The 21,342-nt window shown below is 38.6% G+C and overlaps 1 protein-coding gene across 1 annotated transcript in view; it reads right to left on the bottom strand.

Moving 5' to 3' along the window:
• Positions 1–21,342, bottom strand: part of ITFG1 (integrin alpha FG-GAP repeat containing 1) — a gene marked incomplete at its 3' end in the record, with an annotated part of 248,608 nt that overhangs the window by 37,783 nt on the left and 189,483 nt on the right. Inside the window, exons 11-12 of the mRNA XM_080703290.1 lie at positions 14,652–14,802; positions 14,457–14,565 (exon numbers count right to left, since the gene is read on the bottom strand). Coding sequence (XP_080559416.1) covers positions 14,457–14,565; positions 14,652–14,802 — 260 coding nt within the window. The remainder of the gene's footprint in view (positions 1–14,456; positions 14,566–14,651; positions 14,803–21,342) is intronic.

Below are 21,342 nucleotides of genomic sequence, written 5' to 3'. Positions count from 1 at the left end.
CAACCAACCTCAGGAGGCACGAACCAAATGGGAGGCACCAAGTGTCCTGTCCATTGCTTGTGATAACAGCAGCAAAGATTCCTTTTGGTTTAAAGATAACTCCTTTGTAAATCACAGCCTGAGTGACTGAAATATGAATCACAGCCCACCTGAATGACTGAAATGTATAAAACTGCCTTGGAACAAAGATTCGGGGTCCTTGTCAAGACTTGGACCCTAGCTCGAGCTAGTTCCCCAATAAACCCTTCTTGGCTTTGCATTATTGTGTGATGGTGGTCTCTCTCCCGCTGTGGTCCCGGACTTTGAGTATAACATAAGCACAAATTATTTTAATAACAGATGAATAATGTTGGTGGATTACAAATTATCCACATAATAGGTTCTTATATTTATTTATATTTTATGAATGTGAATGACAATCATAGTAGAAATGTTATAGTTAGGCTGGATGCTATAATCTGAATGTTGGTGTCCTTCTAAGTTCATATGCTGGAAATTAACAGCCAGTATGACAGGATTAAGAGGTGGGGGCCTCTGGAAAGTAAGTGAGAAAGGCTCCTCCACGAATGGGATTAGTGCCCATAGAGCCACGCGTGGTGGTGCACGCTTGTAACCCAGCATTCGGCAGGTGGAGACCGGAGGATCGTGGTTCGCAGATAGCCTCAGCTACTTAATGAGGCCCTTTGCAACTCAGTGAGACCTGGTTTCAAAATAAAGAATAAAAAATAGGGCAGGGGGTGTAGCTCAGGGATAGAATGCCCCTGGGTTCCTTCCTAGGTACTGAAAAAAAAAAAAAAAGAGGTTTCAACAAACTCTCCCCTCCTATCGTGTGAGGCAGCAGCAAAAAGGCACTATCTCTGAAGCAGAGAGTGAGCTCTGACCAGAATCCAAACCTATTAGTGCCTTAATCTTCAACTTCCCAGCTTTGAGAACTGTAATTCCTGTTGTTTTGGGTATTTTGTGATAGTGGCACAAGTGAATCAGGATACATAGCATATACAAAGGCACCAAGAAATGAGCATGACATATTTCATTACAAAAGAAGATGTTCATTTGCTATATACTATATTTACATTAAATAAAACTTAAGAAAAGAGTGAAATAAATATTTTATATTTGCAAAGCAGTTTTCAATGTTTAAATTTCCAACTTCAATATAGTACACTAACTTTTCCTCTTAAATGCTATAGAGAAAATCATCTTATAGACCTAATGCAGTCACACAGAAATAGAATTTCTTGGTCTAATCTTGAGGCTTTTAATATTGGTGAAACTAATCTCCAAAAAGGTTATCAAACATCTTTTTTGGCAAACATTATTGATCTTTTGGTAAGTAACAAGTTCAGAACATAAATTTACTTTTAGAAATGTTTTTCTTGAATCCTCATATTAAACTATGCAGCAAGTCTAAATGTCCTCCCATCTCTTAGGAAACTGAAGCATCCACCCATATATTTCTCAAGGTCACAAAGTGAATAAAGCTCTTTTCCAAGATTAAGATATATGTGTTAGTAGAAAATAAATAGGGGTTTTCCCTCTTTAGTTCCCCCTAGATTAATTGCACTGTCTTTAGGTTATGAGTATTGATAAGAGTAAATCTCCAAGTGAATATTCGATATCAGCATTGGCTAAAAATCATTAAGCTCTGTTCCCTTCAGGCATCCTGGTCATAAGGTACAAGAAACCTCATCAGGTAGGGCTATCTCTTGCTGTATAGCTAATGCAATGTGTAGTCATGAGCAGATCACCTCACCTTGCTCACCTTTAGAAAAAGGTAGAAAAAAATCTGAAAAGTAATATAGTGTAATAAAATAATTCACAAAGTTTATAAAAAGCCTCAAATCCTATGATTCCAACATATATTTTGTATTGCTATTTATTGCTATTTAGTTTTAGGTGCTTAATACTCTGTCCTTGCATAGTGGTAATTAGTCTAGGTTTGAAGGGCCCTTTGTGTAAAGTTGCTTACATAGGAAAAAATTATCCAGAAGAGAAAGAACCTGGAGGAGTCAGGGTCTGAATGAATGAGGCTGGAGCATGGTTGATTCTCTCTAAAGTCAGAAATGCCCAGCATAACCAAGAGTATAACTTGATATTTAGTTAGCTAATTTCCTGCTTTCTCTTGTTCCCTATATAATACATAGCATGTTATGCTATATAAAAAGGTATGCACTGTCATGTATTTTTATTTCAAAATAATCATATATAGGATACTATTATGGGGCAGTCATGTAAAACACTAGGCAGAAGAAATGGCATTTGCTACCATTGTTTTCTTTTTTAAGAAATTAAAAGCTGGATACTAAATATAGTGGCATTTGCCTATAATCCTAGTATTGGGGAGGCTGAGACAAGAGGATTGCAGGTTTGAGGTTAGCCTCATCAACTTAGTGACACTTAGCAACCTAGCAAGTTGCTGTTTCAAAACAATAAATTAAAAAGGGCTGAGGTATATCTTGGAGGTAGAATGACCCTGGGTTCAATCTCTATTGGTTTCTCTCTCACACATCAAGCCAAACCAAACCAAACCAAACCAAACCAAAAACAGGGCTAGGGTGTATCTCAGAAGTAGAATGCCTTGGGTTCAATATTCAGCATCAAAACCCAAACAAACAAACACCATAAAACAATAACAAAATATAATTCTGGATTCCAGGATTTAAAAGTAACAGAATGGCCAGGCGTGGTGGTGCACACTTATAATCCCAGCATTTGGGAGACTGAGACGGGGGAGAGGGGAATCATGGTCTCTCTGAGCCACATCCCCAGCCCCAATTTTTTAGACCTGAGAGCCTTCCTAAGTTGCTGAGGCTGGCTTCAACTCCAATCCTCTTCTGTCAGCCTCCCAAGTACTGAGATGATAGGCATGACCCACCATGCTCAGCCCAAAGTAATTTTTATTACTTCTAAATGTTTAAAACCAAAAATTTGATGCCATCCCACTTGTTATTTCTTGTTTTAATTTCCTGTGCTTTGGAGGTCTTGCTGAGGAAGTTACTACCTGTGCCTATATGTAGGAGTGTTGAACCTATGCCCTCTTCTAATAGCTTCACAGTCTCTGGTCTGATTTCCAGGTCTTTGATCTATCTTAATTTGATTCTTGTGCATGGTGAGAGGTAAGGAATTAGTTCCATCTTTCTACAAATGGATAGCCAGTTCTCCCAGCACCATTTGTTGAAAAGGCTATTTGGCCCCTTTGTCAAAGATCAGTTGACTATAAGTGTGTGGGTTTGTTTCTGTATCTTCTATTCTGTTCCATTGGTCTGTGTGCCTGTTTTGCTGATACCATGCTGTTTTAACTACTATTGCTCTGTAGTATAAACTGAAGTCAGGGATTGTGATGCCTCCCACATGGTTCTTACTGCTAAAAATTGCTTTGGCTATTCTGGGTCTTTTCTTCCTCCATATGAAACTCATGACTGATTTTTCTAGGTCTATGAAGAATGCTGCTGGTATTTTGATAGGAATTGCATTGAATCTGTAGATCACTTTTGGCAGAATGGTCACTTTGATATTAATTATGCCTATCCATGAGTGAGGGAGATATTTCCATCTCTCAAGGTCTTCTTCAACTTTACACTGTTGGTGAGAGTGGAAACCAGTCCAGCTGCTATGGAGATCAGTGTGGAGATTCCTCAGAAAACTCAATCCTTAGAATGGATCCACTATATGATCCCCCTATACCACTCTTGGGTATCGTTCCAAAGGGATTGAAATCAGAGAACTACAGTAACATATTATACCCATGTTCACAGCAGCACAATTTGCAATAGCCAAAATATGGAACCAACCTAGGTCTCCATCAACAGATAAATGGATTGCAAAATTATGGAAAATACATACAATGGAATTCTACTCAGCGATAAAGACAAACAAAATCATGTCATTCTTAAGAAAATGGAAAGACATGCAAAACATATGTTAAGTGAGATCAGCTAAGCACAGAAAGAGAAGGGACATATGTTTTCTCTAATATGCCCCAGCTTGGGAGTATTAGGGATACCAGAGGGACGCCAGATAATGGAGGGGAAACCTCAGCAAAGCCAGAAAGGAAGGGTAGGGGAGGAAGAAGGCTGAGGTTAATTAATGGAAAAGTTATATTGGGAGGAAGGGAAAAGGAGAAGTGGGAGGTATCAACACAATCCACATTATGATGTAAGACTGTAGTGCACCAATTAAACAAAAAAATAAAAGCAAAGATTTTATTTTTTTTTTTTGGTGATACTGGGGATTGCACTCAGGGACATTCTACCTCTGAGCTACACCCTCAGACCTATTTTAGTTTTTATTTTGAAACAGGATCTCACTAAATTGTTGAGGCTGGCCTTGAACCTCTGATGCTCCTGTCTCAGCATCCTGAGTACTGGGATTACAGGTGTATGCCACCATGCCCTGCTAAAACCAAAGACTTAAAAAAGTATATAAAAAGTTAACAAAAAATATATATGAAGATAGCCTATTCACAGAATTAGATGAAAAACAGTAATTAAAATATTTAATGAGCTGGGTGTGATGGACCAGGCCTGTAATGCCAGTACTTGGGATTGCGGTATGAGGTGGCCTAAGCAATTTAAGAGACTTTAATCAATCTATCAAGACCTCGTTTCAAATAAAAAAATAAAAAAGGCCTGAGGGTGTGGCTTGGATGTAGAATGCCTCTGGTAGAATCCCCAGTACCATTCGCGCGTGCACGCGCACACACACATGTACATGAAGTGCTGATTATTAGTAGATTTAATTAGTTTAAACATGTCTAATGGGATGTGAAATTTATAGGTTTCCTTTAAAATGGCAATGTTGGGACCCTAAAATTTCACTTTAAACCACACTATATGTAATAGCCCATATAGGCTTAAAGATATTTGTATCATCCCTAAAGGAAAGGGCTATGTTAAAATACTACATCCCTAAACGACCCCTTTCTCTTCCCCAAACTTAGCCAAGTTAAGGGACCAATGAGAATAAACCAAGGCCAAAAAGCTCAGATACACATCATCCCGAAGGACTCTGGCTTTCTCTTATACACACTGGGAAGTGGGGCAAGTTAGGATGTATAGAAAGCTACTGATTTGCAAATACAATAGGACAGCTGCTTCTTGAGCTGGCTGCACAAGCAGACTAAGCAAGTGGATGCTGATGATGTCACTGCTTCTGCAGCCTAAAGTACAAAGTCCCTCTCTCAGTGGGGATAGGTGTGAAGCTGAGAACACTGTGAAGGCTATGTGTCACCCGTCCAGCTGCCTGCCATTGGACAATCATCACGAGGGAGATGAGGGAGATGAGGCACAAAACACTGAGGTGCTACCTGCCAGCCTGTTGACGCTAAATTCTTGGGGCAGTACTGATCTATCTCTCTCTCTCTCTCTCTCTCTCTCTCTCTCTCTCTCTCTCTCTCTCCCCCTTCCTCCCTTCCTCCCTCCCTCCCTCCCTCTCTTTTATTTATGTTACTGGGGATAGAACCCAGGGGCATTCTATCTCTGAGCTACATCTCTAGCCCTATTTTTTATTCTTTATATTGAAATGAGGTCTCACTAAGTTGTGGAAGGCCTCACTAAGTGGCTGAGGCTGGTGAACCTGTGATCCTCCTGTCTCTGCCTCCCAAGTATTGGGGTTACTAGCCTGTGCTACTACACCCTGCTATAATTCAGTTTAACAGTTTCACATATATGTGTGAAATAATCCACTGCTATTCTTGCTATTTAGACATTACTTTTGACACTTCACAGATTAAATGATTAAATATCATTATTTTTCTATCATTATTTTATAAATAATGATTAAATATCATTATTTTTAAAATCTTATGTAAAAACTTTAATACAGGAAAACGAAAGGTACAAAATTTTTCAAGTAATTTTAATTCTGTTCTCTCTATATACAAACATTAAGTATGTTATATATATGTTAATTTTGTGCTAAATTAAAATTTTTGACTATTAAAAATACTAGTTAAAAAATATATGAAGCTGAGCCGGGCGTGGTGGCACATGCTTGTAATCCCAGCATTTGGGAGGCTGAGACCCAAGTATTGAGGTTCGCGGATAGCCTCAGCTATTTAGTGAGGCTCTTTGCAACTCAGTGAGACCCTGTTTCAAACTAAAGAATAAAAAATAGGGTAGGGGGTGTAGCTCAGAGGTTGAATGCCCCTGGGTTCCATCTCCACACACACACACACACACACACACACACACACACACACACACACACACACAAATTATATGAAGCTGGGCATAGTGGTGTATACTTGTAATTTCAATACTTGGAAGGCTAAGATAGGAGGATTGCAGGTTTGAGGGAGGCCAGTCTCAGCAACTTAGTGAGACACTGTTTCAAAATAAAGAATGAAAGGGCTAGGGTGGGAAGGGGATGTAACTTGGAGGTAGAATGCCCCTGAGGTTCCAAAACAACAACGACAGCAATACAACAACATATGAGATGATAGATATGTTAACTGGCTTGATTTAATTATCTCAATATACATACATGTAAAAACAATCACATTACACACTATAAATATAAAAATACATGAATAAAATAATTAAACACATTGTTTTTAGGTGTGCTTGAGAGAACTTTTAGTAAATAATTTCAAAGATAAAATATATTTTTACTTCTCTTAAGTCCCTAAATGTCACTGAGTTTATTAAAAAATATAAACTCCAGATAGTCTGAGAAATTTTGAAATAATAATAAATTAGTGAATGGGAATGAGAAAAGAGATAATATATACTGGGCAGGTCAGAGAGCCACCAGATCAATAGAGGATGGGCGCCAGAGCAGACCACAGAAAAATCTCTCATCTCTAAGTTGTAGCAGCTGAGAACAAGCATAGAGGGGCTGAAGAAGGAAGTAGGTTCAAGTCTGGCATGGGGGCACAGGCCTATAATCCCAGTACTTGGGAAGATGAGACAGAAGGATAGCAGGTTTGCAGACAGCCCCAGCTACTTAGAGCCTCTGCAACTTTGTGAGACCTTGTTTCAAAAACAAAAAATAAAACAGGGCTGCAGGTGTGGCTCAGAGGTACAGTGCCCCTGGGTTCAATTCCCAGTAAGGCCCCTCAAAAAAAAAAAGTAGTGGGCCCACAGCTTATAATAGAAATAGCTATATTTGTCACTTGGTGGTTCATTCTAGCTAAGTGAAGTATTACTGATATTTCTAATCAGAGCTCTAAAAAAAAAAAACACACAAAACTGTAAACAGTGCTCTTAAAAAAACCTTCAAAGAACTGTCAAAAACAAAACAAGGCCGGGCGTGGTGGCGCATGCTTGTAATCCCAGTGCTCGAGAGGCAGAGACAGGAGGATCACGCAGGTTCGAAGCCAGCCATGCTGGCTTAAGAGACCCTGTTTCCAAAAATAAAATAGGTCTGGGAGTGTAGCCCGGAGGTAGAAGGGCTTCCAAGAACCCCAGTACCACCAAAAAACAAAAACAAAAACACAACAAACAAACAAACAAACAAACAAAATAACCCAAACAACAAAACCAAACCCTGGCCTTCAAGGTAAAATAATGCAGAAAGGCCCAGCAAAGCAGTGGGATCATCTAACAACCTCTACCTCGTTGTAACTTCACTGTTCTCCTTACTGGAAAGCACAACTCTGTTCAGACTCAGAAAGCCTAGGGATCTACCTGATTGAGGTCATAGGAATAAGCCTGGGATTCTGATATTGTCTCTTGGTAGCTATTCTCAGAGAGAAAGAGGATTAGTTCAACTCTACAAGTTACTTTTGCTGTGTTTTCTGAGACTGCAAGCTACCATCTTGATCAACTGCAGCCTCCACTTCTGGTCTGCTCCCAGCTTAAAGGAACTTCTGCATGGAGAGGGGTCATGGCTATCAATCTGCTGGGTAATTAAATAGTGACACACTGATTTTCCAATCCACATTACAATCAACAAATTGAATCTTTTTAGAAACAGAAGCAGAGACAAATCAGATATGTGAAAAAAGACAACCTTAAAGGCAATCATATAATGGTCCCCATCTAAATAAAGTTCCAGGAAAAGGAGAGAATTTCAAAGACTACCATACTATATGTAAGAAGAACCTGGAAAAATGTCTATCAAACTTTCTACTAACCAACAGTATACTGTTAGTAGTATATAAAGGCAAGAAAAAGATATCTTGACATAATCAGTATTTCTCAGAAAATATATTAACAGTATATAAAATATACAACATCTCTGAAAATCACTTGAGAAACTGCTCATCCAAATTAAACAGGAATTAGAATGAAGAAAGGTCAGATGTGGTATATAAAAAACGATATTAATAGCCGGGCGTGGTGGCACACACTTGTAATCCCTGTGCTTGGAAGGTGGAGACAGGAGGATTGCGCAGGTTTGAAGCCAGTCGCGCTGGCTTAAGAGACCCTGTTTCCAAATAAAAAAAAATGTAAAATAGGTCTGGGAGTGTAGTCCAGGGTTATAAGGGCTTCCAGGAACCCCAGGACCACACACACACACAATGTTATCAATAAAGCTCATAAAATTTGTTTAAATGATTACTGATTAATTTGGTTGAGAGTTAAGAAAAATGATTCATAAACTAGAAAGCACAAAAGACAAAACAAAATTAACCATAGAGAGAGCCAGAAATAAACCTCCATATTACTTTCATGAAATATGTAGGCAGGCCAGAAGTAAAAGTTTCTCAAGGAAAAGGCCTCATATTGTTTGGTGAAGAAAGATTAAGATACTGCTACAGTATTTTTTTTTCTTTTTTTGTGCCACTAAGAGATTGAATCCAGGGGTTATACCTCTGAACTACATCCCCAGCTCTATTTTATTTTATTCCATTTTATTTTTTGTGGGTCTGGGGATGGAATCTAGGGGCATTCAACCTCTAAGCTATACCCCTACCCTATTTTTTATTCTTTATTTTTTGAAACAGGGTCTAAGTTGTAGAGGGCCTCACTAAGTAGCTGAGGTTGTCCGTGAACCACAACCCTCCAGTCTCAGCCTCCTGAATGCTGGGATTATAAGCTTGTGCCACCACACCTGGCTTATTTTATTTTGAAATATGATCTTGCTAAATTATCCTATTCTGGTCTACAAACTGTGATCTTCCCATCTCAGGCTCCAAAGTACTAAGATTACAGGCATGTCCCACCATGCCTAGCTGATACTGTCACAATTTTTTTTTTTTTTTTGTGGTACTGGGGTTCCTGGAAGCCCTTCTACTTCCGGGCTACACTCCCAGACCCATTTTATACTTTTTTATTTGGAAACAGTGTCTCTTAAGCCAGTGTGGCTGGCTTAGAACCTGAGCGATCCTCCTGCCTCGGCCTCCCAAGCCCAGGGATTACAAGCGTGCGCCACCACACCCGGCTATACTGCCACAATTTTAACAATAGTAAGGGAAGCCTAGCACTGTGATGCATGAATACAATCCCAGTACTTGGGATCCTGAAATAGAGGATTGCAAGTTCAAGTTCAACCTGGGCAATTTAGCAGGACCTTGGCTCAAAATAAAAAATAAAAAGGTAGGGGTATAGTTCAGTGGTGTTGTGTCTCTGCATTCAATCCCCAGTAAAATATACATACACGCAGAAATATAGGTTTGTTAGAATCTTGAGGTGAGTTCTGGTAGAAAAGAATTGGGATTTGGACATTCCAAATGTAACTGACAAGAGAGAGACAGAGAGAGGAGAAAAGAAGAGATAGATAAGACAGTTTTACTGCTCCTTAGCCATATTAAAAAGAACAAGTACTTCAATTTCTTTTGTTGAACAAACAATGACCAGGTACAGTAGCAGCCAGGGAAGTAAGGCATAAAAAATAAATGGGTTGGGATGTAGCTTAGTGATACAGTGCTTCTGGATTCAATCCCTAGTCCCCAGAACACACCCAGGGCAAAGAGCCCGAGTGTGTGACTGACCTGGTGTGGTGGCCGGCACTATCTCAGGCAACTGGCCCGAACTGCTCTGGCTCCACGGCCCCAGGAAGTTCTGACAAGTAATCCCAAAACTTGAAGTGCAGAAAGCAGCAGTATTACTCCAAAATCTTAAGCAACTAGCACCAGGCTTCAGGGATGCAGAAAAAGATCCCAAATCTGTGCACTCACCAGAGGCCGGTACCTGCAGGGGAACAATGTACCCTCCAGAGACCTGACCTGCAGGACAGCAAGGTAACCACGTTACGTTACTCAGCAGACGACCGCCCAGAGCAGATGCTGGTACTCCAGTGGGCTAAGATCTGGTGGCCCATCCCAGAGGTAGTCCAGTTAGAATCTCCAGAGACACAAGAAAGGCCCATAGTGCTCAAGGCATAGTACCTGCACAGGGTCACAGGCGTTTGCTCCAAGACTACACTGGACACCCTTTGTGGTGTGGGTAGGGAGGCGCAGGCCCAAGGCATGAAGGCACAGAGCCCAGGGTTGGAAGCCAAAGAGCCCAGGGACTGCGCAGAACACAGGTCCAAAAAGCGCAGAGCTGAGGGCCTGAAAGCACAAAGCATAGGGCCTGAGATCACAGAGCTAAAGCCACAGGGGGCAGAGCCCAGGGCTGGAAGGCGCTGAACACAGGACCAGAGAGAACAGAGCCTAGGGCCAGAGAGTACAGAGCCCAGGGTGGGAAAACATAGAATCCTGAGCTTATAAGAAACTAATTTACAGTGACACCCGATGCCCTAAACCTGAGCACAAAGCTGTCAGAGGAGAGAGAGGGGCGCAAACATTCATAAAGAGGGTCCAAAAGATGGCAATAGGTTACGAAGCAAATGAGAGACACTGGAATATACTCCAGAATCTATCACAGTGAACAGACATACAGATATTATATGGGCCCGATCCCTATATATGTAAAGTAGCAGGACTGCTGTTTTTTTTTTTTTCCTTTCACACTGCCTTTCCTTTTTTTCTTCTTTTGGTTATTTTTTGTCTTTGATTTATAATTGTTAGCTTTTGTAACTTGTTTTGTTACTTTATGCATATTTGTTTGTCCCCCCCTCATTCCTTTTACAAACTTCCTCCTTCTAGCCTATCTACTCTCTCCTCTCAAACTTTTTCTCCCTTCCTGTATCTCCCTACTATCTAACCTTCTCTCATTCTCAACCAGATACTACCTTATTATACTTAAATTTTTACTCAACTTAATAATATATTCTACTTTACCCGACTCCAGTATACATCATCCCAGCTCCTCTCACCTTACCCAACCCTCACCATGGGGAAAAAAAAATGCTTACCTGTGTACGAACCTGCTAACACCTCTAAATCCCATTGCTAAAATTGGATCAGACAGATTATCCAGAGTCACACACAAAAAGATGCTAAGACATCAGAAAAACAAGTCTGAGAACCCTGAAAATACGAGAACTAGGAACAGTGAGGAAATGGTGGAAACCCCAAATATTGACCTACAAGAAATGCAAGAAGAAAAATTCTGAATGCTGATCTTCAATATGATTAAAGGCCTCACAGTAAGTGTACAGGAAATGTGCACCCACATTTCCTTTAGGACATCAGATTTCAAATAAACCCAAATACAATAATATTGGGAGACTTCAACACACCATTCACGCCACTAGATTTATCTTCAAGGCAAAAGTTGAGTAAAGACTCTATAGAACTAAAAAAAAATAAACTATAAACCAAATGGACCTAATAGAATATACAAAACAGCATTCTTCCTCTCCTACCCTTCCTTTCTACCTTTGCTGAGGTTTTCCCTCCATTACCTGGAGTCCCTCTGGTATCCCTAATACTCCCAAGTTAGGGCATATTAGAGAAAACATGTTCTCTTTCTGTGCTTGGTTTATCTCACTTAACATAATGTTCTCTAGGTCTTTCCATCTTCTTGGGAATGACATAATTTTGTTCTTCTTTATTGCTGAGTAGAATTCCATTGTGTGTATTTCCCATAATTTTGCAATCCATTCATCTGTTGATGGAGAACTAAGTTGGTTCCATATTTTTGCTATTGTGAATTGAACTACTATGAACATGGGTATGCATATGTTACTATAGTTCTCTGATTTCAACCCCTTTGGAAAGATACCCAGGAGTGGTATAGCCAGATCATATGGTGGATCCATTCCCAGATTTCTAAGGAATCTCCACACTGATCTCCATAGCGACTGGACTAGTTTGCACTCTCACCAATAGTGTAAAAGAGTTGATTAATGAAGGAGCTACATTTGAATATGTGTGTAAGTGTGACTGTAGCATGGTCAACCTGGACACTCATTGATGAGGGGGAGAAGGGAACTGGAGGAGGGAAACCAAGTACTGTGTGAATGTATGCCATTGTCAATATGATTCACATAATGATGTGAAACTACAGTGTACTGATAAAAAAAAAAGAGAGAAAAGAAGAAGAAAAAATATAACCAGACATTTAGTATAGGCTGGCTTAAGAATTAGAATAAGAGAATAATTTTTGCACAAAATCAACTAAGGACATTATACATGGCTTTGAAAGGGTAATTACATACTCATAACTGTGTGACATAAGGCAAACAACTAATAATCAAAGAAAAGAGTGGAAGGGCATATCAAAATGATGAAAAGGTTATTTTTCTTCCAAATGATTGCTTTAAATTGGTATCTCATTTCCTTTGACCTTTCTAAGTATGTTATTAATATTTATGTTAATAACGTTAATGTAAAATTATCCTGTTTTCTAAAACTAATACCTCTTGGACCAAATTGGCTATTCTTAGATTGGAGCTGTGTGGAGGCTCCTTTTTTCAGGATAATGTTAATTAAATGGCAGTGGTAACTATGCTGATTTAGGTGAGGAAGCCATAGGCCAAAGATTTTCAAAAGTTTTCTCCCCCCACCGTATTTTATTTTTTGCTTTGAGACAGCGTCTCAGTAAGTTATTGAGGCTGGCAGTGAACCTGAAAATAATTTTACTATAATTTTTCAAGCACATACAAAATAAAAACCTCAGACACGCCATTTCATTCCCAAATATTTGTTGTCTTACTGTTTAAATCATTTTTTTTCAGTGCTAGGGTTTGAACTCAGAGGCATTATACCTTCAAGCTATAGTCTCAGCCCCATTTTTTATTCTTCATTTTGAAACAAGGTCTCACTAAGTTTCAGAAGGCCTCACTAAGTAGCTGAGGCTGGCCATGAATCTGTAATCCTCCTGTCTCAGCCTCTCAAGTACTGTGATTACAAGTGTGGGCCACTACACCTAGCTCACTGCTTAATTTATTTATTATTATTATTATTATTTTTTTGTGGTGCTGGGGATTGAATCAGGCATTCTACCTCCAAGCTACACCCTCAGCCCAATTTCTTATTCTTTATTTGGAAACAGGAGGGCTTCGCTAAGTAACTGAGGTTGGCTGTGAATGTGAATCCTCCTGTCTCAGCCTCCCAAGTATTGGGATTACAAGCGTGCACTGTAACACCTGGAGAGGGAAGATGCTTTCTGAGGCCTTTTCCATCTCCAGGATTCCCTGATCTTGTTTTCATAATTCTAAAAAATGCCAAGTAAATAAATATTGAGGAGGGACTCAGGATCTTAAAATGTATTTTTCCATGCAAACAATTTCCAAATTATCAATATAAAAAAACCAGACCATTATCTCCTTCATTTTGAGGACTGCCTTCTCTTTTTAGTATATTAGTACTATGCCTGGCAATCTGAAACTCATCAGTGTTAGGAAAATTCTATGATCTGATGTTTTTCTGTTCTACATGACTAAAGAAAGAAGCCTTATATATTTAAGCATAGAAAACATGGTATTACATGACTTCACACTAGTTAACACATCTGTAATAAGTACAGAAAGTTGAGTCATATTCCTTTCTCAGAGAACAAAACAATGTTGGTGTTTTGCTTTGTTTTGTTTTTTGATTTTTTTTTGGTGTGTATCTGGTACTGGATTGAAGCTAGGGGCATTCTATATCTGAGCTATACACCCTAGCCCTACTTTTATTATGAAATAAGATCTTGCTAAATTGCTGAGGACCTCATGAGGCTGGCCTCAAACCTGCGATCCTCCTGTCTCAGCCTCCCAAATACTAGGATTATAGGAGTGTGCCACCACATCCAGCTATATGAGTAGTTTAAAGTCTTAAATAAAAGAACTTGCTGAGCCCAGGGAGAACTTGATTTATGTTAACGATATAAAAATTGGTATCTCTTTCTCTTGAAAATTTTCTTACTCATCAATGCCTAACATTTGTTCTAGATAGCATTAATCTTCAATTCATCTAGGCATATACATTGTTTGGACAGCTGGTGAAGTTTCAAGGGCCTGTCAGTAGATAGCATGGGATTATATTCAAGTTGATTTACTGACTTGAAGGGCTGTACATAGTGGTCTTTAAACTATGTGCAGAAGAGAGAAAAGAGAGAGGCGAGAGAGGGAGAGAGAGGCGAGAGAGAGAGAGAGAGAGAGAGAGAGAGAGAGAGAGAGAGGGAGAGAGAGAGAGAGAGAGAGGGAGGGAGGGAGAGAGAGGGAGAATATATTATGAATCTAGTATTTAAAATGCTCACCAATGACTTTAACAAAATAAGCATCTGCTTCAAAGTTGTTTTTTAGTGTATGGATGGCAAAATCATTCTTTGTATATCCTTTACTTAGAACTATAATGTCCAAGATTCCCTGGAGAAAACAGAAAAAAAAAGGTAAGAACAAACTACTTGATGAGGGGGAGAAGAGAACCGGAGGAGGGACAACTCTGAACTCACATCTTCATAAATGTCAAAAAATGTAGCGACCATAGCATCTCTGATTTGATTTAGGTCTGTCAGCTCCCAGTAGACTTTAAACATCCGGTGTGCCTCCTCACAGCTTGCATTATTACAAGGGACATTCTCCAGTAAAAAGGCCTGCTGGTTGCTGTATGACAAACAAAAGGCGCATAGTTAATATGACATGTCAGTGTTGGGCAGCAATGCTTGTGCTGTACTTTCTAGCATCAAAAGAGAAAGTAATGGTTTATTAGTGAATTTATATGAAGTACTCACACCATACCAATTAATTATAGTACTATGTCATAAAAACCCTTAAAATTGTTGGCTACCTGTTTTCAATTTTTGGTAAAATCTTGTGATTTTTTTGAGGCCAAGAAGTTGTTGGTCTCTTTCTTATTTATTTATTTATTTATTTATTTATTTATTTATTTATTTATTTATTATTTAGCTACTGGGAATAGGACCCAAGGGCATTCTACTTATGAGCTCCACTGCAGCCCTAGTTTTTTTAAATTTTTTTTTCTTTATTTTGAAACAGGGTCAAAGTTGCAGAATGCCTTAACTAAGTAGCTGAGGCTGTCTGTGAAACACAATCCCCCTGTTTCAGCCTCTCAAGTAACAGGATTACAAGTGTGTGTCACCATGCCTGGCTCTCTTTCCTCTTTATATAGAGTTTCTAAATCTCTCTCTCTCTTTCCTCCCTTGTTCTTCCACAGTAATAGGCCATGTTCAATTACTGAGTTTCTGGACCAGTAAGTATCCATTGAGATATATATTACTTCTCAGTGAATATGACTTTTTTTGGTACTAGGAGTTGAGCCCAGGGGCATTCTACCTCTGAGTTACACCCCCAGCCCTTTTATTATTATTTTTTATCTTGAAATAAGGTTTTGCTAAATTGCTGAGACTGTCTTTGAACCTGCAATATTCCTGTTTCAGCCTCCTAAGTACTGGGATTACAAGTGTTACCCACAATGCCCAGTTGAATATATGATTCTTTGGGGGCGGGGAATAGAAAACAGGGGCATCTACCTGTAAGCTATACCTAGCTCTATTTTTCATTCTTTATTTTTAAATAGGGTCTTACTAAGTTGCAGAATGCCTAAGTAGCTGAAGTTGGTTGTGAACCTGTGATCCTCCTGCCTCAACCTCCCAAGCACTGGGATTACAAGTATCACCACACCAGGCCTTGAATATACGATTTTTAACTAGAGACTTCTGATATCCCCATGTCTTATAAATCAAAAGCAGTAAATCTGTAACAATTTTAGCTGTCCTTATAGGCAGCAGGGTAGATACTGCCAAAAAGATACTGTTGCAAGATCTTTACCAGCCACCACTCTGATAGAGGGCTAATATCCAGAATATATAGAGCTCAAAAGAGTCTACATGAGCAAAACAAATAACCCAATCAAGAAATGGGCAAGTGAATTTAATAGACATTTCACAAAAGAAGAGATGCAAATGGCCAATAGATACATGAAGAGATGTTCTTCATCATTAGCCATCAGGGAGATACAAATCAAAACTACACTGAGATTCCATCTAACCCAATCAGAGTGCAAGCATAAAGAAATCAAATAACAAATGCTGGCGAGGATGCAGAGAAAGAGGAATTCTTTTACACTGTTGGTGAGAGTGCAAACTAGTCCAGTCACTATGGAGAACAGTGTGGAGATTCCTCAGAAAACTGGGAATGGATCTACCATATGATCCGGCTATAACACTCCTGGATACCTGGATATCTTTCCAAAGGGATTGAAATCAGAGAACTACAATAAAGTATGCATACCCATGCTCATAGCAGCACAATTCATAATAGCCAAAATATGGAACCAATCTAGGTCTCCATCAACAGATGAATGGTTTGCAAAATTATGGGAAATACACACAATGGAATTCTACTCAGCTATAAAGAAGAAAAAAATCATGTCATTCCCAAGAAAATGGAAAGACCTAGAACATTATGTTAAGTGAGATCAGCTAAGCACAGAAAGAGAAGGGACATATGTTTTCTCTAATATGCTCAAACTAGGGACTATTAGGAATACCAGAGAGACTCCAGATAATGGAGGGGAAACTTAGGTAAAGCTAGAATGGAAGGATAAGAGAGGAAGAAGGTTGAGGTTGATTAATGGAGGAACTACATCTGAATATGTGTAAAAGTATGAATGTAGTATGGTTGCCCTGGACATTCATTATTTTGAGGGAAAAGGGGAAGCAGGGTGGGGTGGGGAGAGGGCACCAAGCATGGTGTGAATGTATGCTATTTTCAATACATTCCACATAAAAATAAAATATAGCTGGGTGTGGTGGCACACACTTGTAATCCCAGCACTTGGGAGGCTGAGACAGAACGACTGCACAGGTTTGAAGCCAGCCTCAGTTACTTAGAGAGACCCTGTTTCCAAATAAAGTATAAAATAGGTGTGGGAGTATAGCCTGGAGGTAGAAAAGCCTCTGGGTTCCACCTCTAGTACTACAAAGAAAAAAAAAAAACCCAAAAAAACTACAGGTGCATCTACACTGATCTTAAAATAAAAGTGTGATTTATAAAGTAAAAAAAAAAAAAAAAATGGGCACAGTTCCTGAATAGATAATTTCCCAAAGGATATATACAAATGACCAATATACACAGGAAATAAGTTCAACATCATCAGCCATCACAGATATGTAAATCAAAACCAAAATGAGATAACACTTCATCCCCACTAGGGTAGCTATAATAAAAAAGATAACAAATGCTGGCGAGGATGAAGAAAAACTAGAAAACTTTTACATTACAGATGGGAATGTAAAGTGACGCAACTCCTTAGGAAAACAGTCTTGTAGTTCCTCAAATGCTTAAACACAGAGTTCCATTCCTAAAGTATTTTCCACTCATAGGTATATCTATTTTTTACAGTTTTATTATTTATTTATTTATTATTTATTTTAAGGTGAAACTATCATATATTTATTTATTTTTCAGAAAAAATCTATCCTATCATAAAATATAAACTTTAAATACCCCAAAAAATCTCAAAAAAGAACAAAGCTAGAAGATGTACATTTTCTGATTTCAAACTTTATAAAGCTACAATAATTGAAACAGTGTAATACTGCTATAAAGGCACATATATAAACCAGTGGAGTAAAATAAAAAGCCTAGAAATAAATTCTTTCATATATGGTCAAGTTATTTTTGACAAGGTTTCCAAGGACATTTGGTGAAGGAAATAATAATCTTTTCACTAAATATTGTTAAAAACAATAATTACATGAAAAAAAATAAAATTGGACCATTACCTAACACCATATACAAATATTAACTCAAAATAGATAAAAGACCTAAATGTAAATCTTAAGACTATATACTTTTAGAAGAAAACCTGGGTCATAAAACTTCACAACACTGAAATTGGCAGTGATTTCTTGGACATGATTTCAAAGGCACAGGCAACAAAAGAATAAACAAACTTCCTAAAAAAATATTGCACATATCAAAGACAATGTAAACAGTTAAAAGTTACTGATAGAATGGGATAAAATATTTCCAAATGCTATATTTCAAGGTATATTAATATTCCAAATAGAAATCCCAAAAATTAGCAACAATAAAAGCAAACAATACAATTTAGAAATAGGTAAAAGACTAAAATAATTAATAAATCTCCAAAGATAACCAATCTTAGTTTTCTGCTGGATGGAAAATCTTGTTTCTCTGGTTCTGGTGTGTATTACCTATTTCTTCTTTGTAGTTAATCTCTTTGAGTATTTTCTCTAGTGCTGGTTTTGAAGACATAAATTCCTTCAGTTTCTGTTTGTCATGGAAGCTTCTTATTTCCCCCATCTAATTTGATAGTTTTGTTGGAAGTTGTTTTCTTTCAGAGTTTGGAATATGTTACTCCAAGCACTTCTGGTTCTCATGACTTGGTTTGGGAAGTCTGGAGTGATTCTAATTGGTTTGCCTCTGAATGTCACTTGGTCTTTTGTTTTTGTTGCCTTTAAGATTCTCTGCTTGGCTTCCACTTTGGTCATTTTGACAATTATGTGGCATGGGGATCCTCTTCTCTGATCCTGTCTAAAGGGAGTTCTATAAGTTTCCTGGACCTGTGTATCGACCACTTGCTCTATGTTTGGAAAATTTTCTGCTATTATTTCTTTGAAGAGATTGTTGATACCTTTGGTTTCACCTTCTTTTCCCTCCTCTATTCTGATTATTCTTAGGTTAGCTCTCTTAAAATGGGTCCCTATTTCTTCAGTGTCAGATACCTGCTGGCTGATTTTTTTTCTAAGTTATAAATTATGCATTCCTTTTTGGAGTGATCATCTTCTAGGACCGAGATTCTATTCTCCATGTGATCTAATCGATTGTTTATACTTTGAATTGAGGCCTTTACCTCAATGATTGCATCCTTTATTTCTTTTAGACTCTCTCTAAATTCTTTTTGAAGGTCCTGTGTTATTTCTACAGTTATATTCCTGATTTGATCTTCTGGAGATCTCTGAATTTCTGTTATCAGGTTCTGATAATATGGGTTTGTGGGCATTTATTGCTCTATTGTTTTTCCTCTTTTCCATGATTTCAGAATTTTGTGCCTTCCCTGGGTCACTACAACTTCACTTAGGGTGCTCTGTATCTGTGGTAATCTCAGCCGCCACTACTCCTTTACTGGGTTATATCACAAAGTCTCAGACCAGGGAGTTAATTGAGGCTGTGTAAGACGGTGTTGGTGCCGAGCTGGGCATTTTCCCATGGGGAGCTGCGACTAGAGTGTGATTTCTCTGCCACTGCTACTCCTTCACTGGGTTGGACTGCAAAATCTCAGACCCAGGGAGAGTATCAAAGCTGCGCAAGTCCCTGGGAGTGCAGTACAGGGATTTCTCCTTTAGGGGCCGCAATTTAACTCACGGTTATTGTGCGTACTCATCAAGAGCTGTTGTGGGACGAGGTGAACTCGCTGTCGCTGCTGGCAATATGGCGCTGCTGCCATGCACTTGGCTGTGAGGCTGGCGTATTTCTTTTCTGGGTTTGAGCTCCGTTCTGAGTCCCTGGAAGGCATGATGAGCTTGACCACTGGGAATTTTAGGTGTTCTTTGCACTGAAAGAACTGCCGAATTACACTGGAATGATCCGCAGTTGCTCACTTCAGCTCCCTCCTTGTTTACCTTTCCTCTCTGGAGCCTGGTGCTGTGAGGGAAGATGGTGCCAGTGCATCTCCGCCGCCACATTGCTGGTTTGATTTCTTCTCTGGTCTCTGGTTGTTCTTCTAGTCTTTTTTTCTCTGTCCCTTGTTTTTACATTTTTTATTTCTCTGTTGCTAGTGTTTTGTGGTTATGTAAAGTGCTGATTTTGTGGCAATAGATATCGAGTTTTAACAGGACTCTTAAATGCTGCTTTTCTCGGTCGCCATCTTCCCGGAAGTCTTCTCATAGGTATATCTAAAGTGAAATGAAAACATGTCCACACAAAAACTTGTATATGAATATTCATAGCAATATTATTATTCATGGCAGCCAAATAGTGGAAACAATCCCAATATCCATTGACTAATGAATAAATAAAATATGGTATATCCATAAAATGAAAAACTATTTGACAACAGAAAGATGTGAAATACTGCTATGAACTATCATATGAGCAAGCCTTGAAAATATTACACTAAGAAACCAGAAGTGAAGTACCACAGACTGTATGACTGCATTTAAATGACATGTCCAGCATAGGTACAACTATAAAGGCAGAAATTAAGTTAGTGGTTCCCTAGGACTGGTGGAAATAATGAGTGGATTAGAAATTGAGAATCCAGGATGAGTTAGACAATGAAAATATTTGGATATGGTGGTGTTCACTTGTAATTTCAGTACTTGGGAGGCTGAGACAGGAGGATAACAGGTTTGCCACTGGCCTCAGCTACTTAGTGAGGCCCTCCACAACTTAGTGAGACCCAGTTTCCAAAAAGTAAAAAATAACATAGGGCTGGGGGTGTAGCTCAGAGGTAAAATGGCCCCCTCCTTGTTCCATTTCCAATCCCACACAAAAAGAGAATATTCTCAAATGATTATAATGATGGATACATAAATTTGAATGTACTAAAAGTCACCGAATTGTATATGATAAATTGGTGAATTGTAATTTAAAAAGAATCACAGCAAACTTTAACCCATAAAAATGGGAAATGTTTAAGTTACATAATGTATGTGAAATGTACATATCAAATGCCACTTCTCTGAATGGGCCAATATTTATAAATCTAGTTTGTAATCTTTTGAGATTGATTTAATTTCTCTTCAAAGGCCATAAAATTGCTGTTGCTTCTCAGTACACCACCATTTGACAAAGTTTAGGTTATCTGAGATTCTTAATGTGTTGTATGCATCTGTCTTATTTCTCATTAGGGAAAGTAGCTGATGGATCATTTAACTTGAAGTCTGATTTTCTCCCTGGTTGCTCTTACAGCCTGTGTGTTCATTTTAGTCATTTCTACCTCCAGTGATTTCTCTTCTTGTAGATTGTTCTTAATTCTTTTTCCCTTAATTTTACAATTTCATTATTAGCCTAGGATCACAGAGAATGAAAGGAGCTTCAATTTTCAGAAATGTCTATGTTTCTAGATAAATCTCAGGAAAGGCATTTCTTCATACAGAAGAGAAACACATTAAGGAGAAACACAGGTAAGTGCATTAAGAATTCTCTAAAAAT

This window comes from Muscardinus avellanarius (genome assembly GCF_963383645.1).
Source record: "Muscardinus avellanarius genome assembly, chromosome: 10".
NCBI classification, from domain to species: Eukaryota; Metazoa; Chordata; class Mammalia; order Rodentia; family Gliridae; genus Muscardinus; species Muscardinus avellanarius.
The sequence above is the reverse complement of the archived record's forward strand: the minus strand, read 5'-3'. Positions and strand labels throughout refer to the sequence as shown.